We start from the raw sequence: 26,623 nt of genomic DNA, 5'->3' as shown, positions 1-26,623 counted from the left end.
ACATGTTCTACCAAGTGACACCAGAGTCCAGCACAGGCAATAGGATAGAAACAAGATGGAGCTAGAGGGAGCATAGTCTGCAAGAGAGTTTGGAAGTCTTACCAAGTCCCCTTCCTTGCAGGCCTTCCCAAAGGCTGGTTAAGAAACCAACCCATGGAGAAATTAACCCTACTGAGTTGAAGCAGCTACATGCCTCTTTCCCAGATGCTTACTTCTGAAGCAGGACAGCAGCAGTTTTAGGATCCATTTAGACCAGGTACCTCTCAAGTACCTAACCAGGACTCATGAACTCAATGGATCTTCATCCTCCCAGGGGAGAAAAGAATGCATCAAGAAAAGAGGTGCAGCAAGGGCCAGCAGAAAACAGCATAATGACCATGCTACCTTCTGAGCACCTATTCCTTCCCCTGACCCTTGAGAGTAAGCATTATTCTTGAGTAAAATCATGGAATCATAGAGTTGGAAGGGACCTCAGGAGGTCATCTAGTCCAACCCCCTGCTCAAAGCAGGACTAACCTCAGTTTAATAATCCCAGCGAGGGTTTTGTCAAGATGCAGCTTAAAAACCTCTAAAGATGGAGATTCCACCACCTCCCTAGGTAACCCATTCCAGCACTTCACCACCCTCCTAGTGAAAAACATTTTCCTAATATCCAACCTAGACCTCCCACAGTGCAACTTGAGAGCATTGCTCCTTGTTCTGTCATCTGCCAGCACTGAGAACAGCCTAGCTCCATCCTCCCTGGAACCCCCTTTCAGGTATTAAAGGCTGCTATCAAATCCCCCCTCATTTTTCTCTTCTGCAGACTAAACAAGCCTAGTTCCCTCAGCCTCTTCTCAAAAGTCATGTGCTCCAGCCCCCTAATCATTTTTGTTGCCCTCTGCTGGACTCTCTCCAACTTGTCCACATCCTTTTTGTAGTGGGGAACCCAAAACTGGACACAATACTCCAAATGCAGCCGCACCAATGCCAAATAGAGGGGAATAATCACCTCCCACGATCTGCTGGCAATGCTCCTACTAATGCAGCCCAATATGCCGTTAGCCTTCTTGGCAACCAGGGCACACTGATGACTCATATCCAGCTTCTTATCCACTGTTATCCCCAGATCTTTTTCTGCAGAACTGCTGCCTAGCTCGTCGGTCCCCAGTCTGTAGCTGTGCATGGGATTCTTCCATCCTAAGTACAGGACTCTGCACTTATCCTTGTTGAACCTCATCAGATTTCTATTGGCCCAATCCTCCAGTTTGTTTAGGTCCTTCTGTATCCTATCCCTACCTTCCAGGGTATTTACCACTCCCCAAAGCTTAGTGTCATTTGCAAACTTGCTGAGGGTGCAATCTATCCCATCCTCCAGATCATTAAGGAAGATGTTAAACAAAACCAGACTCAGGACTGAACCCTGGGGCACTCCGCTTGTGACCAGCTGCCAGCTAGACATGGAGCCATTGATCACTACTCGTTGAGCCCTATGCTCTAGCCAGTTCTCTATCCATTTTATAGTCCATTCATCCAAACCCATATTTCTTTAACTTGCTGATAAGAATACTGTGAGAGACCGTATCAAAAGCTTTCCTAAAGTCCTAAAGCTTTCATAAAGTATATCATGTCCACTGCTTTCCCCACATCCACAGAGCCAGTCACCTCTTCATACAAAGCAATCAGGTTGGTCAGGCATGACTTTCCCTTGGTGAATCCATGTTGACTGTTCCTGATCACCTTCCTCTCTTCCAAGTGCCTTAAAATGGATTCCTTGAGGACCTGCTCCATGATTTTTCCAGGGATTGAGGTGAGGCTGACTGGTCTGTAGTTCCCTGGATCCTCTTTCCTCCCTTTCTTGAAAATGGGCACTATGTTTGCTTTTTTCCCAGTCATCATGGACCTCCCCCAATTGCCATGAACTTTCAAAGATAATAGCCAATGGCTCTGAAATCACATCAACCCAACTCCCTCAGCACCCTCGGGTCCTTAACATCTGAGCCAGATATCAGATAGCACTCAGGCTACTGGAGGGAGGTGAGGACGCTAGAACTTCACAAGTCTGATTGTTGGCAATGGTCAAACATTCCACAGGACAGAAGGCCATTACAAAGGACACTACATCTAAAAAACAGCCCCTTCAACTGATTACTCAGGTAAGTAGGGTCTCTGGTTTAAAATAATATTAGATACTGTTCCACTCACCAGAAAATACACTCATCTCATATGAATAAGAAGTGTGCCAGGCATTCTGACGACACAGTGAGATTTCACAACGAGCAGCGCTGTACTAAAATGGAGCAGAATGGGGGTGCAGGTTGGGACAAGTACATATAAACATTTATTTATAAAATATGGCTTTGAATCCAAAAGATGGCAAACAATGACTAATACCTTTTCAGCTTTTTAAAACCCCAAATTAAAGGATTCATTTGTAACAAAAGACATAAGATGTTTTACTATGGAAAATGCATCAGCTCTCTTAAAATATTATTTAATTAAAATATTCAGCCAAATTGGATTCAGAAAAAGATGCATGTGAGACAAGTATGTTATTTTAATACAAAGTCACAGATCAGACTTAACTGAACTCAAGTTCAGTATATGAATGCAGAAGAGTAGAGTATTTGAAATTACAAGCAAGATTCTAAGTAAAAAAATATGAAAATGCATTTCAAAATACTGTAGTGACTAAATTAATGGAAATAATTAAACATTTTATTGGATTTATAATTTAGATTGTTGTGTACAACATCTAGAGATATTAGTTTGTTTGGCACCATAGCTAACACATTCTGTTCAGCGCTTCAAAGGCATAAACATGTCTCCTACACACAATGAGTCACAGGTAGTTTAAGGGGATTTTATCATGCTTTAACGTGCTTATTATGATGGCACTGGATTTTCTCAACAGTGAAACACACATAAAATACATAAATAGAACTATGTATCTTTAAATAAGGAATTGAATCAAAGTCAAGATGGAGGGTCTGCCAAAAGCTCAGAGAAAAATGTCCATGTTAAAGTATCTGGAGAATTCCTTGATCTCGGTGTCTACCCCCAGTAAATCTGAAAGCTTCATCTTTCTTTGAGGAAAGGGATTAGGAGGGATTTCAAGACATATTCTGTTTATGTAAAATTTTCAGTTGTCCTGTAATGCAGTACTAGAATTCACTGACATTTTCCTTTAAGTTGTATGCTACTGGAATGAGCCAAGCTGCTTTCAGAGATGAATTATCAACTACTGGAGGGAGGGGAGAAGAAGGGAAGGGACTAGATTATGTGTTCTACAAAAACCTTTAGGAGAAGAAGAACAAGCAGGTGCCTGGACACAAGCTGAGGAGCTGATCACAACTTTACCTTTTCTACTATGTGAAGAGTAACCAGAGAACCTTCTATCTGTTCTGAGGGTCTCCCTCCTCTTAACTAACAGGAGAATGAGGAATGGCCAAAAGATCTAAGACCCTGTCTACACTTACCTCCGGGATTCAGTGGCAGTTGATGGGAGTTATGCAAGCTACGCAAAAAACTTGCATAACTCCTGTCGACTTCTGGGCTCCTCTTCTGCACGCTGTCTTCACTGCACTGCGCCGACAGGAACCGCGTTCCCATCGACGCAGCGTTACGCCACTTGCGAAGGTGGTCTTAATATGTTGATTTCTGGATTGACTGAGCGGGTCTTCACTGACCGCTTAGTTGATCCAGAGAAATTGATCTGATGGCAGCAACTTTGCCGCCGTCAGTGTAGTCGTAACCTCAGTATCTATATGGAGAACCAATATTTAATAATGGGTTTTTCCGTTTAAGCACAGAAAGGCATAACATGACCCAATGGCTGTACCTTGACACTAGACTGGAAATGAGGCATCGATTTTTTAATGATGACAGTAATTAAGTATTTGAACAATTTACCAAGATAGATTCTCCATCACTGACAATTATTAAATAATTTTCTGAAAAAGATCTGCTCTAGGAATTATTTTAGGAAAATTCTATGGCCTGTGTAAAACAGGAGGTCAGATTACATGATCACAATGGTCCCTTCTGACCTAGGAGTCTATGGCCTTGTCTACACTGTTCGCGTAACTCCCGTCAACTTCGTAACTTCTGTTTAACATGCCATCTCCACTGCGCTGCACTAACAGAAAATGCGTACCCATCGACACAGCACTATGCTTTTTGGGGAGATGGTTTCATTAGATCGACTTCCGGGTCGAGTGTGTCTTCACTGCTGCTCAATTGAGCTGGATAAATCGATCTGACGGCAGTGAATTTGTCGCCGTCAGTGTAGACGTAGCCTAAGTATCTAAGATCCCAATGAGTCAACTCTCAGCCCCTGCTATTTTTCAGACTGAAACAAAACCTCTGTACAGACAGCATTCCATATATAGCTAGCTGCTAAAATATGTGGTGAATTTTAAGCTGTTTTTCTAATATTATTAAAATTAATCAAAAAAACTATTTCTGCCTAAGTTACAGAGCCTGATAAAGATGCAAAAACGTTTTGATGTAATGCCATTTGTTTAAGACCCAGCAAACACTTGGGAAGTTGTGTCAAGAAGTGAGACAACTGATTCAAACTATACACATTAAGAGAATAACTACGATTCAAGGATGTTGAAAGAACTGGAACTTGTATTTAAACAAGTGGTCTCATCTATTGGATCTGAAAAATTACAAGTAAGAGCAATAATACTTTTACTAAAGGCCTATAACACTTATGAATAGTTTTCCGTGTGTTTCAGTACTACAATGCAGTCAAGACATCGGTTTACACAATACATATAAAAAAAATTATAATCTTACTTGTGCCCATGGAAAAGAGAGTGGATTTATGCTGGAGGGAACTAGATCTTCTGTCTTTGGAAAGTGATCTTGAATTATTTGGTTCATATATTGCAGGAGTGATAAACATTTTGTGCAACTTTGGGTTTATGCCTTCAGGAATCATACGAGGGCTTTGCTGGTACAAGTGAAGCATTTTGTTGTCTGAAATTGCTTTGTAAATGCTCTTTTTGTTGGACTGGCTTTGATTGTAAGTCTGTAAAATAGAGGATAAGCCACTTGTTACTGGAGAGTTTCACCTTATAACTAAGAATTAAAAGGGCATTTGAACATTTGTGTATTTTTCAATACTTTTGTTATGTATTGCATTTTTGAGTCCCCAAACAGGTTACAAAAACAAAAGAATACAGTCCAAATTTGATGTGACACATCAAAGGCTAGATTGTGAACCCTTTATTCACATGAACAGCCACAAGGGAATCGATGGAACTATTTGTGTAAGTGGTTCACCAAGGTGTCAGTAAGGGGTTCATAATCTGACCCCATCTGAGGATAACCAGTGGGAAGGGAGAGGAAGGACATAGATGACAATAATCAGGTGATGTGGTTACCCAGAAAAGCACGTCCACATCCTAACAGTTCCAGTGGAAAAACACACAAAACAAAAAGATAGCCACTCCCTTCTTCCCTGCCTTCCCAGTCACTTATCGTAGGCAAGTTTAATGAGGTGAAGAGATGGCTTGACAAATTCATTTATGGAAACCATTCAGAGCATGATACAGAGCACTGAAGAAAGCACAGAGATGTCTGAGAACATATCTTCTGAACAAGAAACCCCCAAGTAAGTAACTATAACAATAGCATACAGAATTTAAATTTTTTGGACATAGTATCAAAACTGGGCATGGTGCTTGAGACAGACCTTGCCTGAAGGAGTTTACAATCCAGGTTAGATACAATATGATTAGGCCAAATATGATTTATTTATATATATATATATATATATATATATATATATATATATTTTTTTTTTTTTTTTTCAATTTCAATGAATCTCTCTGTTTTTAAAGCTTTAAAAAAAAAAAAAAAAAAAAAAAAAAAAAAAGATTTTTAGTGATTTAAATTTTCCCAGTTGTGCAAAATGGTGGGGTGTAAACCTATCATAGACTACTTACCCTTTCTTCACAAAGATGAAACTTCTGTGTAAAACACAACAATACTATTTCTTTTGTTTTTTCTTATTAAAAGCATGAAAGGAGAAGTCTAATAAGATGCCAATTATAAGTGACTGCTTCTCTGATGCAGAGATCTGTCTAGCACAGTGGTCCCCAAACTTTTTCTGTTGTGCCCCGCCTTATTCATAATGGAATCTGTCTGTGCCTCCCCAGGAGCCGCAGTCCGGAGCCGGGAACAGGACCGCGGTCAGGGGCTGAAGCCGGGGCCAGAGCCACAGCTGCAGCCAGGTGCAAAGCTGCAGCTAGGAGCAGGGCTGAGGCCAGGGCTGGAGCTGCGGGTGCAGCCAGGGCTAAAGTTGGGGCTGGGGCTAGAGCGGAGCAGGGGGCAGAGTGGAGGTGGATGGCACTCCCTCCCCGTCCCCCCGGGGAGGGTGGCCTGGGCCCTGCCTCCTCCCCCCGAATGTTCCTCTGTGCGTCTGTAGGGGACATGCCCCAAAGTTAGTCTAGATTTTCTAGAAGGACCTGACTGAGACAAGATGGGCCATCAGCTGACAACCACTTCTGGTCACTAACTTGGATTATATTTTAAGAAATGACTTACATGTGAAGAATGCTGACTCAATCAGCTCCCAATTCATACAGTTTGCAAGAAGTTTTTGCTAGGTAATATACTTTTTAAGGAGGAAAATCTATGTAAGTAAACGAACATTCTGCTAGCAGGCCAGCCTAGTCATATTGCATCTAACCTGGATTGTAAACTCCTTCAGCCAAGGTCTATCTTAAGCGCCATGCCCAGTTTTGATACTATGTCCAAACAATTTAAATTCTGTATGCTATTGAGGGTTTCTTATTCAGAAGATATGTTTTCTTGGAGCCTGGAGCTGTCTGACAACCATCGTACATAATTTTTCTTGTTAGTACCTGCGGGCTGAGCTTTCACATGCCTCTTACTCGTTACCCCAAAATCTTTGGCTATAAACCTGAGATGTGATTCCCCACTCCACCATTCCTAGCTTCCTTCCAAAAGCCATGTTTGAGCTCTTCTGACTAGCCTGTGCTAAAATGGAATTTAAAGCTCACAAATCTATGATCTGAACTGTCTGCCTCAAAACTTTCGTTGCAATAACCTGAAGGTCACAGAAACCCAACTGCTTCAAAAGAAAGCTTCAGCAAAGGCCCATGTTAGTGCACCTCCTGATACAGGGAGCTTTTAAACATGTACCGTCATCAGGCAGATTTTGTAGGTGGCAACTGAAAATATCCACTTACGACAGTTAAACAATATACGGCCCCCCCATCTTTTTCTTGTCAAATACAGTGTACCCCTTCTGAGAGGCCCCTCTTTAGGATGGACTTAAGATACCTTGTCTGAGAATCAAATCTCTGCCATCCCAAAATCTCTGCCAGATACAAACATCACATCCTGGAGTTGAATAGTATCGAGTGAGAATCTTAGCTGAGATGGGATGCTCAGGTATTTAACTGCCACAGGAGATTTCCTTTTATGCAGATCTCCTCAGACCTCATACTTGGAACTGCTGTTGCAAGGTGCTTATCACAAGCCCACTGATGTCAGCAAAACCTACTGATTCCTGGACTTTATTTGCAAGCTCTGCCACTAATATTCTGTGACCTTGAGCCAGTCATGACCTTATGTGCATCAGTTTACCAGAACAGGACTTTTGAACTATTAATGCAAAGGGTTCGCCCCCCTCATCACACTCGTGAAGATTTTATTCAATCTGCAAGCAACTGTTTTTTGAAAATAAATGACGACATGGTAGAAGTTCGAACTCACGACAATTCTTAACTTACTCGTTCTTCCCGGCCTTCTGCAAGTATGACAACAATTCTGCCTCGCCGCTTGCGCCCAGTTCGACCCATTCGCTGCACAAGACGAATTGGACTTTTTTGAGCATCAAAACAGATGATGAGGTCAACTTCTCCAATATCTAAACCTTCTTCTCCTACACATGTAGAGACTAGTGTATTATAGCCACCTTCACGAAAGCGTTTTACCACCTATAAATGGATTAAAACACATACAATAAAATCTTCTGTACAGTCTTAAGTAAATTCTCTGCCTCTTTTTTTGCATTCCAGCCTAGTGATTAAAATTTTTTGAGCTTGTCTAAAAATTATAGAAGCACAATCTACCTCCTTCCAAAACAATCAATTTTTCCACTTCAAACTGCTGCCTAACATGTTGTGTGTGTCAGTGTTACAATGTTATTCTACCCCTAAATACACAATCACAAAAGTTTCATACCTAGTCCAGCCTCCAACTACCAGATACACAAAACCAACATATCCCTACTAATCAGTTTCCCAATTTTACAAATATGTATTTCTGCTACATCACTAAGTCAAGATTTTAAGGTATGACTCATCTTCTATAATTCCAAAAAACTACAGAAAACAGCACTGTGCTCAATTATTTCCACATACATTTCTTTTTTTCAAATACTGCATATTTTTATTAAAAGAAATCACTCATCAAAATTAAATGCAAATATTTTCTCTTTTATATTTATACCTTTCTTTTTAATTAAGATGATTTAAAAGAAAAATACTTTGCAAGTGGATGTGATCCTTCCCAGAACTGAGAGACACCTCACTACCATTTGCTCTTAGCATGAGGAAGCCATGTCTATGTATGCCGGGAGCTCAGCTCCCCAATTCCCATGGACTTGGGTAATACAAGCCCTCCCTTCTAGGCCCCATTGTCTCTCTACAGGTTAGCTCCAGTTCTCACATCCTCCAAGTGTCTCCCTGGACTGTCCAGTTCCTGAACCACTAGACATTTGCAGTATTCACAGATCCGCTGCATCCAAAGAAACAGTACATTATTGCTTACCAGTTTCACCTAGAGTCTTTGCTCCACTTAACACACAGCACTTAGATAGAAATGAAGTTTATTTAACATAGTACGGAGATTTAAATAATAGCAAGTAGAAGTATTGGAATCAAATGGTTACAAATAAAAAAAAAAAATCATAACATGCATTCTAGAGCCTAGACTTAATTAACTAGACACTCTCATGTGTTGTAGAGTATTGCTCACCCAAAATCCTTTTAGCGTTTTACAGCAGGGCTGGCTGTGATCCTCCTTTCATAAAACATACTACTAGTTTGTCTCTTCAGTGAAGGATCCTGTGTGTTTCTTTGGATCCCAATATACCAGACTAGCCCTTTGATCTTAGTCATGAACAGGATACTCCCTGCTGATAGTTTTTTCCTTTAAATTTTCTCTCTCGTAAAATTTTGCAATTTTTCGACTCAGCATACAAATAGGCATTCATTGTGAGACATGTAATACTCCTGGCTAGACAGAGAGATCCTGCCTGAAATGAACACGTGCGAGGTATGTCACCTCCTGGTGACTTGCTTAACTCCGAGACCTTAAGAACATATTTTTAATATAGATACATAACTCCTTAAATATTATCCATACCTACATTTCACAATGATTATGATCACCTGTGGGGTCTTGGCAGAAACCTCGTGCCATGCTTTGGTGAACTGTTATGCATATAACTAATCCAGAGGATCCCTGTAAAATCCTATGTACCCCTCTCCAGTTGGCATCAAGAGGTCCCAGGGTCACAGTGGTTTATTTAGTACGGGTACCCAGAAGTCATCTGCTACAGGACAGACTCAACAAAGAAAACAACAGAACACCACTGGCCATCACCAACAGTCCCCAGTTAAAATCTCTCCAACACATCTTTAAGGATCTATAACCTATCCTAGCAGATGATCCGTCTCTCGCTCAGGCTATGGGAGGCAGACCTATATTTGCTTACAGACATCCCCCCAATCTGAAGCAAATACTCACCAGCAACCATGCACCCTACAAGAAGGCCAATCCAGGAACTTATCCCTGCAACAAACCCCATTGCCAGCTCTGCCCACACATTGATTCTAGTGACAGCATCACTGGTCCTAACCACATCAGTCACACCATAAGGGGCTCATTCATCTGCACATCTACCAATGTTATATATGCCATCATGTGCCAGCAATGCCCCTCTGCCATGTACATTGGCCAAACTGGACTGTCACTACGCAAAAGAATAAATGGACACAAATCAGACATAAAAAATAACATCCGTAAACCAGTCGGAGAGCACTTCAATCTCCCAGGACACACTGTCACTGACTTGAAAGTTGCTATAGTCTTACAAAAAAAACCTTCAAAAACAGACTTCAAAGAGAAACGGCTGAGCTTGAAATCATCTGCAAACTTGACACAATCAAACTGGGTCTGAATCGGGACTTGGAATGGTTCTCTCACTACAAGAAGTAATTGCCTCTGATCACACATTCTCACCTCCTAATCAATGGTTGTGAATAGGCCTCAAGTACTCTACTGAATGGACCTTGCTTTCATCCACCTCCCCCCATTGTTGTTACTTCCCTTGGATATGTATATATGTGCCTTGTGATTTCTAGTCCTTACATCTAAGGAAGTGAGTTACAGCCCAGGAAAGCTTATGCCTACAGAAATGAAATTTGTTCATCTTTAAAGTGCTACAGAACTCTCATTGTTTTTATTTAGTACAGAAATTTACTAATGGAACTTACAACTACAGTCATTTTTATACAATATATATTAGCACATCACATTCCCCATACCCATCTCCTCAAACAAGCCTGATTAGCTCTTTACCTCAAGCTGCTCTTTTTGTGTAAAGCCCTTCATGCTCTTTCCTGTGGAGTGGCCAACGAAGGTCATTACTCTAACAATTGGCTGGTGCTGGGAAAGAATTTCAGCAATTTCTTGGACACTGTCTCGAAACGAGGAGAAGATCATAACTCTGGTATCAATGGGTTTGCTTTCAGATATGCTTTGATCTGTTTAAGACAAAAATAAATCTATAAGCTAGAAAAGTATTTTATATACACAATAAATAAACACAGGGTCAAACCATCCCTTCACTGGGCATGCATAACTCCTATTGCTTCAATAGGGATAAGATTGTGCCCAGCGTACTCCATTTAATGTTGTGATTTACAATGTGCCCATCACATTTATGCTAGGAGCACAAAGCCATCCAAATTAACATAATGTTAAGAAAAATGACAATTACAAACTTCCCAACCTATTAAAAAAGAAAACCCTCCTCACTCACTACAGAAAGGATATAGTCACTCTGTGGAACATACCATGCAGAACAAACACTGGCTGTGCTCTGGAATTTGATTCCCCATTTGAAACAACAGAGAATTGCATTGAGAACTCCTTGTCCCCAAGTCATCATTTGTTATTATAATGTATTGCTTTATAAAGCCCAAAAGTGCACTCAGTAGATGACACCAAATAAAATTAAGACATGGTTGTGCAACTAAGAGTCTGCAATCTAATTTCAGAACCAACAGATAATGACCTAATGAAAGAGATAATAAAAGTCAGGCGGGACAGGTGAAGTAAGGATGACTTACTCAGGAAGTCTACACGAAGCCCAGGAAAAGGTATAAATTAGGATAAATATTTTTCTTGATGGACAAATCTGGGTACTAATAGATTCTAGTAGCAATTTATAAAGGCTATTGCTAAGCCTCCAACTTTGGTTTCCTGGGTGAGCTCTCAGTTCAATGAGTAACAGAGCAGTATGCTAAGCTGCACTCTGGGACTTTCAACACGTTGGAGGACGCTGCAAGTTACTGAGCACTGTAGATTCACACCCTGGCTTGCCACATAACTCACCACGTAGACAAGCCCCTAAGAAGCAGTTTTCGGGCCACTATCTAAAGGCCCTGCTTTACCTACCATAGGGCTATAACATGCCCCATCTATCTTTACACAGTCACACCACGTGAAAGATTGTGTTGTCGCTATTCATTGTTTATTTTACTCATTTTAATGGTGTAGGACTATGGGTAATTAAAGAATTACTTTATCACAAACTTCCAACATCTCCCCCCCACCCCGCCTCCAAAAGAAAAGAGAAGACACAGACATGGAAATAACTTGGAAGACTGACTGCATGAAGAGATGGCTTCTTGTATATGGGTGTAGCAGTTGTTTCTTGGAGAGCTGCCAAAATCCACCCTTGTTCCCATGTTGTACCTGTTTCTCTGGTATCTGAGTACCTCCTGATGTTAAAATTGAATACAGAGATATTTCACAAACGTCTCTCTCTCTCTCTCACTTTCACTCCTCACTTCAACCAACAGAAACTGTATTATTTTCTTTTATTTGTGTGCACCTGGTGTGTTTGTGTGCAATGAAATTTTGGGCAGGCAGAGTCAACGAAGTATGTTTTGCAATCTCCTTTGATGAACCTGAAGTTAGTAGCCCTCCTCACATATTTCAGGAGTGAATCCCAGATTCACAGGCCAGTTGACAAGAAAATAGTCTCCTGAAAAAACAAGTTTCACTTCTGAGGTCAACAGTTCCATTGCTCCAATGGAATGCAGCCAACACCAGAGGCCATAGAAGTTGCATACTGAAATGTTGACTATGATCCAATATTCAACATGGAGCCAAAAAACTGAATGAAGTACTGGGGTGATGTGTTCTCAGTAACTTGTCATGCTGAGAAGAATGGCTATGTTCCGAAGCTAATGGGAATTTTAAGGTTGGTTATTTCATACCTAAGTGGGATCTTCAAAGAGCTTATTTCTCTCCATCAGCATTGTCTCATTCTTTCCAGTATTCAGTTTCAGACATATACTGAGCTCAGGCCTGCAAAGAGCTGGGGGATGGTACTCTGTTTGGTTTGAAGCGGAGTGTTGTCTGATACAGATGCTGAACAGGATATGGGAGAATATGGAGGCCTGTAAGAATCCACAGGTGAGTGTTCTGCAGGTGAAAGTAACCCTAACCATGGCTCTCTGGGAGCAGAATGAGGGGATATACTGAAGCCATCTTAGCATGATCCTGCTAACCTTTACCATATTTGATACAGAACAACAGGATTCTATGTCTGGCTGCATCACATGCAGAGACGAAGTCTAGTGATAAAGTTTAAGGATCCTTGTCCAATAGGAAATCTTCCATTAATGCTACTGCTGTTTCATGACCTGGCCTACTGGGAGAGGTCCAGCATATCAACTGTATCCAGCTGAAGATGGAGGCAGCCCTTGAACAATCTAATAACTCTCCAAGGGAAGATTAGATACTGGGGAGTAGTTGGAGGGGTCCATTGCATTGAACAGTTGTTTCCTTAAAAGCTGACCTGATGATGGCATCTTCTAGAGTGGCTGGTAAATTTCCATCCCCAAAATAGGTGTTGGCAGTTTCAGTAGAAGAATCCCAAATGCATCTGACTCTTTCACCAGCCAGAAAGGGATCAGTCACAATAGGTGACTTTGCAATGCTTCTAGCAGGTCCTGTCGCATGAATGGGCTGAACTCAGAGAAGGAAGGAACAGTGTTCTCTTTCCTGGGATACCAGGAACCATACAACAGACACACAAATCTTATCTCAACTACAGACAATTTGCTTTGAAAAGTAAGGGGCTAGGTCCGTTGCAGCAGGATATGCTGGGTTCTGGAGTTGAGTGGAGACATTCTGGATTAACACAGTAATTCACAATCTAGAATAGTTCAGTTTTCCAAAGGAGGAAAATTCTGATTTCATCGTGCAATTCAAATATGCGTTGTAACACTTTCTCACATGACAACCACCTGATTTCAGTGTGAAACAGAAGCTGAGTGTGTTCAGAGTCCATCTCTTCGCACAGAATGCTAAAAACAACATTTGTGACTGCCCAGGATTTTATAAAATTAACCATTTTAATGGTGTAGGTAAACTGTTATTTTGGAGAAAGTATAAACTTTGTTTTCAATAATATTTTGAAAGTGCTAGGGCCAAAGGGTGAAAATCGTAAGTGGGTAGTGAGCTATAGAGAAGAGATGCACATTTTGATATTGTTTTATTTTAATAATGATTTGAGGGTCTCATATTTCGGGACTCAACTGCTTCGATGCCAAAGCTTCATGATGAATTATGCAGCATGTCCAAATTGCTGCTGGTGTCACTTTCTTTACTTGTGCTACAACCCCACTGTTCTTTCCTGTCACAACTGCTGCCCCATCAGTGCACAGACCAACACACGTCAGTTAAGACCTTCATCGACTATGAATTTATCGAGAATCTTAAATATTTCATTGCCAGTTATTTGGGTTGGGATTTCTTTGAAAAAAGAACGGTCACTTACCCCGTAACTGCAGTTCTTCGAGGAGTTCTTCTTCATGTCCTTTCTGATTTAGGTGTGTGCACGTGCCACATGCACCAGTGCCAAAAGTTATTCTCCTAGTGGTACCCATAGGGCCAGCTCTAGTGCCCTCTGCAGCGGCACGCGTATGCGCTTGCATATATGGCACTGCCGGCCCCTTCCCTCTCAGTCTCTTCTTGATGGAACTCCAATAGAGGGGATGAGGCTGCGCTGTGGCATGGACACGAGTAACATCTCGAAGAACAACCGGTACGAGGTAAGTAACTGTTCTTTCTTCTTCGAGTGCTTGCTCATGTCCATTCTGGTTTAGGTGACTCACCAGCTGTAACTCTGGAGGTGGCAGGAGTTCATGGCTGTGAAGACTGCAGAACCACTCTGCTGAATCCCACATCATCCCAAGCTTGCTGCATGATGGCATAGTGGGACGTGAAGGTATGCATGGACGATGCAGTGGCTACCCAGCAAATATCCTGAATAGGCACATGCGCCGGGAAAGCTGCTGAAGACGCCTGGGCCCTTATGGAATGGGCTGACAGGGATGCTGGAGGCACGACTCTGGCTAGTTCATAATAGGCGTGGATGCAGGCTGTAATCCAGGACGATATTCGTTGTGAGACACCCGTTTACCCTTCATCCTAGCAGCAATTGCTACGAAGAGTGGCATGGAGCGGCGGAACAGTTTGGTCCTATGAATGTAGAAGGCTAGAGCCCTCCTCACATCGAGAGAATGCAGGCACCTCTCTTTGTTAGAGCTGTGAGGTTTAGGGCAGAATATTGGCAGGAAGATGTCCTGATGAACATGAAAATGGGAAACGACCTTTGGGAGGAACGCAGGATGAGGGCGGAGCTGGACCTTGTCCTTGAAGAACACTGTATAAGGAGACTCCGAGGTTAGGGCCTCCATCTCCAATACCCTGTGTGCAGAAGTGATTGCTACTAGAAAAGCCAACTTCCAGAACAAGTTGAGAGCAAACAGGAGACCAATGGCTCAAACGGCAGAGCAGTGAGCCAGGATAGGACAAGGTTCAGGTTCCACTGGGGAACTGGCTCTCTAATCTGAGGGAAGAGCCTTTCTATCCCTTTAAGGAATCTAGCAGTCATGTCATGAGAGATAACCGATCTGCCCTATATGATGGATGGAATGCAGATATTGCAACCAGGTGAACTTTCACCGATGAAGGGCTAAGCCTACCTGCTTCAAATGGAGCAAATAATCACCTGTATAGGAGATTCTGACAGCGATACATTCTGCCTGGCCACCCAGCTGGTGAAACGCTTCCACTTTGCTATGTAAGACGCCCTGAAGGAGGACTTCCAACTTTCTAACAGCACTCTCTGCACCTGTGCTGAACAGGGATGCTCTTCCCTGTTCAACCATGCAGCAGCCAGGCTGTCAGATGCAGGGAGGCTAGGTCTGGGTGAAGTAACCAGCCTGTCTTGGGAAATGAAGTCTGGATGCAGTAGCAGAGACCAAGGACGAGCCACCGAGAGATCCAATAGCATCCCAAACCAGTGTTGGCGAGGCCACTCGGGGGCTATCAGGATGACTCGTGCTTTGTCTCTCTTGACTTTTACCAGAACTCTGCATGAGAGGTATCGGGGAAAATGCATACAAGAGACCCCTTGAACACGAGAGTAAGAAAACATCCATCAGGGAGCTACCCTCCGACCCCAGGAGAGAGCAGAAGCAGACATTTCCTGTTTTCCCTGGTTGCAAACAGGTCCACTCGGGGAGCTCCCCACCTTTGGAAGATGCAGTTGGCCACCTTCTGCACCAACTCCTTGTTCCCTGCCCCCTTTCTTCCTGAGCAGGATCTCTTTTCTCAGGCCTCTGTGCCTGGGGGTGTCCCTTTTTCAAGATTCTTCTCCATTCTTCAGTCAATTGCAGTACTCCTCCTACTCTACCTCCAACTGGCTCTCTTGCCTGTCTACCTTTAGCCATTGGATTTGTTATGCCTTTTTCTGCTAAATTAAAGAGCTGTCTACTATCAGAAATCTCTTCCCCAATAGGTACTTGTAGACCATGATCAGTCAGTTCTTAACCTTTTCCTTGGATAAACTAAATATACTGTTCTTCTTTAGTCTCTCCATAGTTTTCCAGACCTCAAATCATTCTTGTAGCTCTCTTCTGAGCTCTTTCCAATTTTTCAACATCCCCTTCAGAAGAACTGAACACGGTATTCCATTAATTGTCTCACTAATGCTGTATGCAGAAATAACAACCTCTCCTTCTCCTACTTGATATTGCCCTGCTTAAGGAGCTGAAGATTTTGTTCACCCCTTAACTAAGGCAAGTAAAAGGTGAGAAGATGAATGGATGTGTTAACATTCAGTTATGAGCTGCTCTTTGGTAGATGAGCTGTGTTGATTAAACTGGACTGGATTTGGAAATTTAAAATAATTGACAGGGTACTGAGAACACATATCCATTTTATTTTTCTAAAAAAGGAAATACATTATTTAGCTCTACAAACAGCTACTACTATTCCAAAAAACTGGAAGGTGGCTAACGTTGCACACTGAATTGTAAAAAAATCTGCTTCTCTATTTCCATTTGGTTATATGGAAAATGAAATCTACAATTTACTTTGTAAGAATTTTCAGTAAAATGTTTTCTAGCCCTAGACATATAAGAATGAAAAACAACAAGTTCTTTATAATTGAATAAATAATAATAAGTAGCAACATAACTCCAATAAAATTTCTGCAGTCTCTCAAACCTTGACTATCAACACAACTCTCTCACTTCTATGGCTATTTGGAAACATTATTTTACGTATTATTTTGCTAAGTACACACCAAAAGCATGGAGCTTTTTTATGTAAAAGAAGAAATGAGAAAATTAGTGTTTTACTAACAAAATTATTTTTGTAACTTTGGCACAAATTCAATACTGTAACGTTAGAAAGCTCTATAAATCAACGAGTGCATTAAAATAGTAATTTATAAAGATAAGCAGTTACACACCTGTTGAAAGAGATTTCAAAAAATGTAACAGATCCTATATACTGGTCTGAAATATTTCTTCCCAATTTTTAAGACCGCAACACATACATAAATACTATTATGCTTAATAAATATTTCTGTAGTATCATTACTTGAGCACTGCATCTTACAAATTAAGAAAGACAGTCCCTTTCCCACAGTGAGATGTCATATGACCTATTAAAAAGGGCATGCTCCCCTTCCCTGAAGAATTTGCAGTCTATATGTATTTATTCCAACATAAATACTTAATTGTACAACAATTAAAGTTGCTTAAGTAAAGCCATGAGCACCAACTAGGAAATCCAGCATAAAGTTACATCAAAACCACTACCCTAACCAGTTAACTTGCAGCACATTCTTCTGGACCTATTTATAACGTGTACATAATCCATCACACTCATAAGTATATGCACATTACGTAGATAGAGATCTCTCTATATATATATCCATTCTGTACTCAAAGAAGAAGTAGTTATATAAATTTGGAAAGAATACACTGTACTCTTCATATGTAACTAAGTGGTTAAACTCCTGCTTTAAGTACAAAATTCAACTTGGCCATGGCTCCATAGCTAAGGTTAACACCTCCATATATTAATTGACATGTATACATACTCATTGTGACAGAATGTATCCCTACACACTTTGTACGAAGTATGCCTCATAAAGTATCATTTGAAAATTCATAATTGACTGGTCAGTATTGTCCAGTAAAATGTGTGTGACAACTTTGTATGTGAAGTTATACGATTCCCCTGTATGACGTTATTGACACATGTTCCAAACACACAGCCTGCCCAAACAGAAGTCAGCAAACAGGTCTGTCCTAGACAAAAGAATGTGTTTGCCTTAATTTGCATTTAACAGGAAACAGAGTAATTAACCGGGGACGGAAACAAAGAAAGCTCAAACAAGTGAGAAAAAGCCAGCAAGGATCATTCTTCCACATAGACCCTTTGTTTCCCAGTGTCCAATGGGAAATGGTTTTCAAAAGGGGGACTGAAACTATAAAAAGAAAGGACAAACACCCAAGGCACCCCTCTTTTTTTCTGCCTCTCCCTATCGCATTCACTGCACCCGACAAAAAAAAGGAAGCAGGCACTGGACTCTGGTGAAGGGGTCCTGACCTAAAAGTTTGGTCAGTAATCCACTGGAGCATGTGGTAAGAAATCTAACAGTTTGCTAAGTTAGGCAACAGTAAACATTTTATCTCTATTTTTCTTGTAACCATATCTTTTATGCCTCATTACTTGTACTTACTTAAAAATCTATTTCCTTGTAGTTAATAACCTTGTTTTACTGTTTTATCTAATCCAGTGTGTTTAAATTGAAGTGTTTGCATGTACTAAAATGGCATGTTATTCCCTTAAAGGAATAACGGACTTAAAATACGTGTACTGTCTAGGAGAGGGCGAGGCAGTACAGGACATATTTCTGGGGCAAAAGCTGAGACTGGGGGTGTGTTGGGGTCACCCTGCCGTACAACCAAGGCTGGGTTACACTCTGGCTCTAACCAAGTGTGCTGCAGTGACACACAAACTCAGGGTGTGGATTACATGCTGAAAGGTTGTAAGTGGCCCAGAGGGCACTACTTCAGCAAGACATTGTAAGGCACCCAAGATTGCAGGGCAGGGGTGACGCAGCCTCCACTGGTCTGGATTGTAACCCGGTATGGCACATGCATGTAATATGACATGATTTCATGTGACCAGAGAAATGAGAGAAACTTGCCAAATCATACCTACAAGCTGACCTACCTTAAATTCGTTTCTTCTCTCAGTCCTTAATTTTAGGGTTCCTCCAACTGTTCTTTTCAAATCAATGGTCTCAGCAATAAGAAACTTGTTTTATTTTCAAACATTCTACTCTCACTTCCTGAGGCCAGTGACTATAAAAAAGATATGGAGTAGGACTGAAGGGGCAGAGAGGCTGTTTTTAGTTTCATAATTTCTCAATGCTGCAAGCACTGACTACAAAAAGAAGTCTGAGGAATTCTGAAATTAAGACTGGAATCACTTTTTAAAATCAGACTTTTTAAGCCTAATTAACTTGATACAGTTGAGTCATTTAACCTTATCTGAAAGTGCTCTTTTCTCTTAAGCATCAATTAAACTATTATACCAAATAAATATCTTGCATTACTTAAAAGCACAAATATATGCACCGATTATCTGAGGTGAATTTTATGGCTTTTCACAGAATCCCAAATTAAGAGTGTCAAGTGTTGTATCTTTGAACTCTATAATGAAGAGTGATACATCTTTTCCTCCCTGTGAACCGAAGTTTCAGAGGGAGAGCTCTTCCAATTCTTCTCCCCAAGGAAGAAACTTTTAGATAATTAAAATATGAATTTTAATTTTTTAAAACTTTTTAAGAACACAAAATAAATCACACTAAAGAGAATCAAGTAAAAATACTATAAAGAAACAAAAATTCAGACAGATTAACAACATATCAAGTATCTGCGGATTTTGTTTATTTTCAATCCAACTCATTCTTAAAATTTCACATTTATCTTTGGTTATGTAGAAGCCAAGAGCTTTGTTCCAGGTTCTCTGCTGACTCAGGAAGATGATATTGCACCAGTTCTTTAAAGGTTGGCTGCACAGCCATATTAATAAGTTTTTGGGTTTTTTTTTAAATGAAAGCATAGCTTCAGAGACATAATTCTAAAGAGGGAGCTGGATTCCACAGCCTATTCTGTGGCCATGAAATCCCGGAACAAATGACGATCCGGGAATAAAACTAAAAAAATTATTTTAATTGTTTTAACATTTGGTTAGAGTTATGTAAAATTTATAATAAATTAAGGTTAATGTAACCTATAGGTGAATTTCACTTAATTAACTGTATGATGGCAACTTGTTTTTTCAGGGATATTTTTCCAAATGGATAAAATAAAAATACCTAGCAAAATATCCAAGTGTTTCAATCAATTAAGAAATAAACCATTTAAAGAATATTATGGATTCATATTCAGACAGTGCTATAAAATTACATTTTTGGAGACTAACACTTACCTGTACATCCCTTCCAGGATTTGAAGTGTTCTACTACTACTTCTTCTAATTTCTTTAATTTTGGATGACTGTAGAGGATTTTATTTTTATTTTCAGGTCCTGTAAACCAAATAAATACAGTCATTTTAAAAACATACCTGTGTGTCTTTATTTGGAGTAAGTATATAAGAGGTTCTGTGAGCCTTGTTTTCCTTTATTCTACTTCTCTCTTGTCTCTTCCAAGTCTGACAAGCACCAACTCCCAACATTTCCAGTCTAATTACAATAATTATCTAGCACATGAACCTTAGTAAACTCATTATTGAAGTGGATGTTTGTTAAACCCAGGTTTTTCAAGACCTGGGTTTTACTTTTGTTGTGGTCAAATTAAAAAAGTATTGAGCAAGGCTAATTAAGATAGAACAGTAACAATAATGAATAGTACATTTCTAACTGAACTTCAAAGCTTCAGATCTACAACACTGATTTGAAGGCAGATGGAATTCCTTAAATAGAACACATAAAAGCTGTAATGTAACTACCATCCAGTTTTGTTCAACCTTAACCTTAAAATGCACTAGCAAAAAGAGACACATCAGACTGAATCTCAGACTTATTTTGCATCCATGGACCATCCAGAAACATCAGCAGTTAGGTTTTATGTTAAACAGAGCATTGGTTTGGTAGGTTTGATTTTTGAGAAAAAAACCTGCTCTTTTAGAAAAAATTCAGGAAGCACATACACTGACTTCAAAGGTAAACATTGACCTGTTCTATTGTTGTAAAGAAGATTTCGATTTGCTGAAGCCACAGATGTGTCTGAAAACATGTTTTCAAGTTGCTGATACAGATTCATGAAGTCCTCATTCCGGCCAAGTTCATTCCTTGCACGAGTCAAGCCTTTATAAAAAGATAAGATGGTTTAATGTTCAATCTCTTGAGTAATTTTAAAGATTTAGGTTTTTGTTACATATACATTAGATTTAATTTAGAATCAATTCCACAGTTCCTTAACTGAAGTACAAATAGAATTTTCTGAAGCAACTAAGCTTATTATGAAAATGTTTATGTATTTGGGAGTCAATATTATTTCAGGCAGTGTTAAAGTGTAAGTATGAGGATTAAATGCACATAACTGAAGCCTTTCTTGAGGCAAATTTAAAAATATTAGTAAAGAAATCTGAAGCGTGTCTCTTTCACCAACAGAGGTTGGTCCAACACAAGGTATTACCTCACCCACTTTGTCTCTTTAATTTCATCCAGTTTATACTAGGAAACTGTCCAGTTGTTGAAGATGGTTTCTGTACTCGTTCAAGGGAACCCAGAACTGAAAACAGTTGAGCTACTAGGGTAAATAGGACAAATTTTTAGCAGTTGTTACAGTCTTCTTGAATGTTCCCGTAACAGTGCAGAAAAAAAGTTTGTCCTGTTTATACTAAAAGCTGAACTATTGTCAGCACTGGTTCACAGGAACCCATTGCAGTTGAGATTGTCGTCAGTAATCAACTTCCCATTGCAGAAAGGGCTTAAGGGAGCAGTGAAACTGAAGAACTGGGAAAAGTAATAAATGCATACTCCAGTGCACACATCTACTAATACAACAATACTACCAAAAAAGGGCAAAGCAAGCATGTATAAAAGCAGTACATTGTAAAAATACCAAAGCATGAATGTCACAAGATGCTAGCGTACACATCACTATTTGCTAATCATTTGAAAGATCTGAAGCCTTCTGTAAGTTTTTTTTTTTTTTTTTAAATTGGTATGAAATTTCACTCACAGGCAGCAGTAACAGCAATCACCAATAACTCATCTGGTAATTTTGTAAGTTGCATTCAATCATTCAGAAGCGCTAATGGTGCTCATGAATACAAGATTAATCAATTCATCAAGATTTGAGCAACAAAATGCTAAGAATCAAGATGCTTGGTCTACACTACAAACTTGCGTCAGTGAAGATGCTCCAAGGGAGAAAGCTCCCATCGGCTTAATAACTCCACCTCTGTGAGAAGCAGTAGCTATGTTGCTGGGAGAAGCTCTCCTGCTGACATAGCTCTGTCTACAGGGTGGTTAAGATTGGTATAATTGCTTTTCTCACACCCGAGTGACAGTTATACCGAAGTAAATGTGTAGTGTAAACCTGGCCAGATTGGTATTAGTTTCTTTCTGAAAGAATAAGAGTATGTCTATACTGCATTGGAAATCCAGGCTCAGACTCAGGTGTGAGCCCAAACATCTCTACCGTCCACACACAAATCTTTCTGACATGGGTCAGCAAGCACTCAGCCCTAGGTTCTTGGATCCACCTTGGGAGGAGTGAAGGGGCCAAGCCATAGTCCCACTGTGATTTGGGTCCAAGCCCTGTCATTCTGCAGCGTGGATGTTGGTCAAGTCGCAGACCCAAGTCAGGTCTGCAGAGTGCAGTATGGACACACTAGCAAAGTTGAGAGACCTGGGTCCAACAACTGTAGACCCAGGTTTACAATTCCGTGTGGATGCTCACGCATGGGCTTGGAAATACCGAGTCAACAAGCATGGGTCCCACAGACCAGGGTTTACAACACAGTGTAGACATACCCAGTGTGGTTAAAATGTATTCTGTATCTTACTCTATACATCTGTTTGTTCCCTGACCCCTTTCTAGATAAGTGGTTCTCAGTTTTTTCCATATCGTGGTCCCATGGTACAAAAGAAATCAAGTTTACAGACCATCATCCCTTTTCCATTTAGCAACAAGGAAAGGGTGGGTGGCAGTCACCCATGGCTAAGAAAGAGGTTCTGACCAGTTACTGTTATTGCTTGAGAGTGACACCCTTGTACACTCACACTTGTGTGACTGGCACCTCCTGGCATTGAGCTGCACAATTGTCTAGAGAGCCATTTTGCCCCTTGAGAAGAATTCCAAGGGCTCCAACTGCCCCTCAGTTCCTTGCCTAATTTAGGAATTCTTGAAGAAGACAGCTAAAGGAATACATCCAGCCCATGATGCCCACAGCACAACCACATGCGTTGCTAGGAAGAAATCCAGTTTTCTTTGAAATGGCCATCAAGGGAAAGCAATTACCTCAAGCAACTTTAAAAGCCTCAGATCAACCGTCCCATAATCTAGGTCAATGGTTCCCAACCTGGGGGGTGGGACCTCGTTGGGAGAGGCACCAAAGATTACAGGGGATCCAGGAGGCTTCAGTAATATTGAGGTCATTTAGCCCCCCAAGCTCCGTGCTGGGTGCAGCAACCTTGAGCTCCACGCCGGCCAAAGTGGAGGAGCAAACTCCCTAAGCTCTGCGCCGGCCAGAGCAGAGGAGCAGCCCCCCCCAGTGTCACACCAGCCAGGCGCCCAGCCGGAGAGGAGCCAGTGGAGGCCTGGAGCAGCTTTGGTCAACCCTCAGTCCATGAGTGTTTTACCTAGTGTTAACTAGTGGGACTTTCACTCAAAAAGGTTGGGAACCACTGAGCAAGGACTCTTTCCCTGGCATTGTAAAGATAAAAACTGAAATCACAACCCATGTAACCTAACTGAACTCAACACAGTTCTGAATGTTCAAAACATAAGAGATGGCAATGTTAAAAGCAAGAGGTATGTTTGATTCAAAGTGCCTGCTCTTTGATAGGATCCACTAGACTTCTGAAGAATGCTCTCATTAAGCATCTCAGCAATCCGCAAGTCAGAATGTGTCAACCACAGAAGATTCAGGCTGTAACAGATTTTCTTATTCAACCTGAAAACAAAAATCCGGTGAACTGGGAAGACCTAGCATGTTCAAAGACAAGCCCTGGTAAGGGTTACGGACAATATCTTGGTTCCATGCCAGCTGACCTGCAGACAGATCTCCTGAATGAAGAAGATCAAACAGAATAAACAGGAATTCTTGATTCCAGCTCAATAGAAGGGGCTTCTGCCAAAGTCTTGTTTGATCATGTATCAGAACTGGAGACAATGAGTGGTCTCCTTGCCTAGTCAGAACTTACTCCCCGTGTATAACACAATACCTGAATGAGACCTAAGATAGACATCTGTATCACTGTATGAAAATTCTCTTCAAAGTATCTGCATGGACATAGCTCTCCACACTACAGCAGATGAATGATCTGAGCTTATGGATCTTCAACATCAAACTCAGCTGACTTTGACAAGTAAGGAAACCTTGGTGACACTTATCTAGGTATAACATTCCTTTAGTAAGTGGCACTTCGGAGACAGTCAACTGTGCTCGCATTGGACCCCGTAGACCTGGACAAACCCAGGCACCTGGGTATTCCTGATGCTGAACATTGAACAAGTCGTTTATGCAAGTGAATAGTGCTGAATCCTTGGCACCAAACTATCAAATGTCTCAGAGTCTCCTATTGCCACCTGAGTTGAACACAGCAGGACTTCAGCTAAAGCTCACTAAACCCTCATCGGCACCAGTGGAACCAAGATCCTTACTGCCGCCTTCACTGTGTGCCGAGCCCCTTCATGCAAGGGGCTCAGAGTCATTTATATTGGATTCTTAGCCACAGTTACTGCCACTTAAACTGACACTAGACCACTTCAAGTCAGTGGTACACCAGTCAACTGCGCCAAACCTTGGCACCAGACTCAGATGACCCAGACTGCTGTGAGGTCATTAACGCTATGTATAATAGGCACCACACCACTTCATCAAGTGGTTCAGAGTCCATGATGTTGACGCCTAGGTCCTGGATTTGGTCAGCCCGAATGGATCAGGGGATCTTAGTGCCACTTATCATGGGCAATGAGCCACTTCTGGTTCACTAGAGTCAAGTTGACAGAACTTTAGCCCCAGATTTCACTGATAAGAAGAAATCTGGGCACTATGGTGCCATGTCAACAGTGTCAGAATCAGCTTAGATCAATCCAGAGGGACCCAGGGCCATTGGAGCTGTCAAATGTGCCAGCACTGGGCACAGACAGCTGGCTAAGACCAGGGATCTGAACACTGCTTAGCTGGGTTCAATGCCACTTAGGCTAGTAGATCAGCAAAGCTGATGCTGGATGAGGAATGCATCAAGGCCCACATGTGCAATCGTTGCACCTTTGGCAGTTAAGAGGGAACTGAGGAGCAGTTGGGACCATTCCCATTTGATACTCTCAGAACCATTCACCATATGTATGTGTGCACATGCGCATTAGGGAGGGGCATGTGGCTACAGACACTGCTCTCTAGAAGATTCCACAGCTTGATACTAGGAGGTATCAATCCCTCGAATAGGAAACATGCACAGGCCATTCAAAGCAGAATCCAGGTTTTATACTACAGTAAGATATTAAAAATGGAACACACTATACTCCACTGGTGATGGCAACGGAAGAAGATGTAGTGTAGACAGTGTTCAGGCATTTTACCATCATGCATCTAACCCTGCAGGGCCATGAGACATGAGGTAAAAACAAAGAATCCTGCCCACATTATATCTTCCATGGCTGCTAATACCAATAGAGTTTAATTGTTGGGGAACTACAGGTCCTTTTTTTCTTTTTTTTAGTGAGGGTAGACACTGCATTCAATACCTAATCCTTTTCTGCACAGATCTTTTAACTGATGGTTCTGCCTCTTTTCTGGTCTATTTCTTTATCGTGCTCTGAACTCTGTGATTGCATCGTCCCCATATTTCTTTGATCTATCCCCATATACACACCAATCGAACTACGCTATCTCATCTATAGATTATTTCTAAAGGCTTAGGTATTAGGCTTAGGAGAATGATATTTTCATCAAAATGTAAGCTGCAAAAAGAAAATACACAAATTTCATATGCAACCCATTTGTTTAGCCATCACCTATTTTTGTTCTAAATAATTTTAACTATTCATACACACGATACTAAACAATGTGTTTACTTCCTGAAAATTAAATTGGAGAAAGGAATGAGAAACAGAAAGCTTGTTTGAGACAGCATTTTACCTTTTGATCCATCCATAATTCCACACAGGAAGATAAATAATGATCGTGTTCCCATCTGCAGCAGTAGTTCATAACCATGATACAAACTAATGCAAAGAGCAAAATCTCCTTCTATTATGCCCTGTTGTATCCCCTAAGAAAACAATTATGACATAGTGGATTAAATTAAAGAGGACAATAAGCAGCAGGAATTATACCTCAACTTTTCATGCCAAAAAATCAGTTTAACATGTGAAAAACAAAACTGCAAAAGAAAACAATACTGAATTGATGGTTTGTCTCCTAAAACAAACCAGACTGGAAATGGTTAGGGAAATTTCCTAATAATCAATAAAAGTAACCTTTTTTCCCTCAAAGGAATCATGGAAGAATTTTGATAAAGGAATCACTTGAGAACAATGGACATTGGTAAAAATATTTTCAAAATACACCAATGTTCTTTTGCTTTTCCTCTGGGATGAATTAACCATCTGCCTGCCTTATCAAGAGAATACAATTCAGGATTTTGTTGTTATACTGCTTACTGTATTTGACAGAGTGGGATTTCCTTCACATCAAGCTAAGTATCTTGAGCTGATAAAGTTGTCCTAGCGGTTATAAAT

The 26,623-nt window shown here is 40.9% G+C and overlaps 1 protein-coding gene across 3 annotated transcripts in view; it reads right to left on the bottom strand.

Moving 5' to 3' along the window:
• The window catches only part of FANCM (FA complementation group M), a 128,402-nt gene that overhangs the window by 45,051 nt on the left and 56,728 nt on the right, over positions 1 to 26,623 (bottom strand). For all 3 annotated transcript variants that reach the window (XM_067554712.1, XM_067554711.1, XM_067554710.1), the window contains exons 6-11: positions 26,022 to 26,154; positions 20,881 to 21,012; positions 20,134 to 20,232; positions 10,612 to 10,796; positions 7,755 to 7,961; positions 4,786 to 5,020 (exon numbers count right to left, since the gene is read on the bottom strand). In XM_067554712.1, coding sequence (XP_067410813.1) covers positions 4,786 to 5,020; positions 7,755 to 7,961; positions 10,612 to 10,796; positions 20,134 to 20,232; positions 20,881 to 21,012; positions 26,022 to 26,154 — 991 coding nt within the window. The remainder of the gene's footprint in view (positions 1 to 4,785; positions 5,021 to 7,754; positions 7,962 to 10,611; positions 10,797 to 20,133; positions 20,233 to 20,880; positions 21,013 to 26,021; positions 26,155 to 26,623) is intronic.

The sequence above is a fragment of the Emydura macquarii genome, unplaced genomic scaffold (assembly GCF_026122565.2).
Source record: "Emydura macquarii macquarii isolate MOO-44397 ecotype Brisbane River unplaced genomic scaffold, CSIRO-AGI_Emac_v2 contig_1551, whole genome shotgun sequence".
Lineage (NCBI taxonomy): Eukaryota > Metazoa > Chordata > Testudines > Chelidae > Emydura > Emydura macquarii.
Note: the sequence above shows the minus strand (reverse complement) of the source record. Positions and strands in the feature narration are given on the sequence as shown.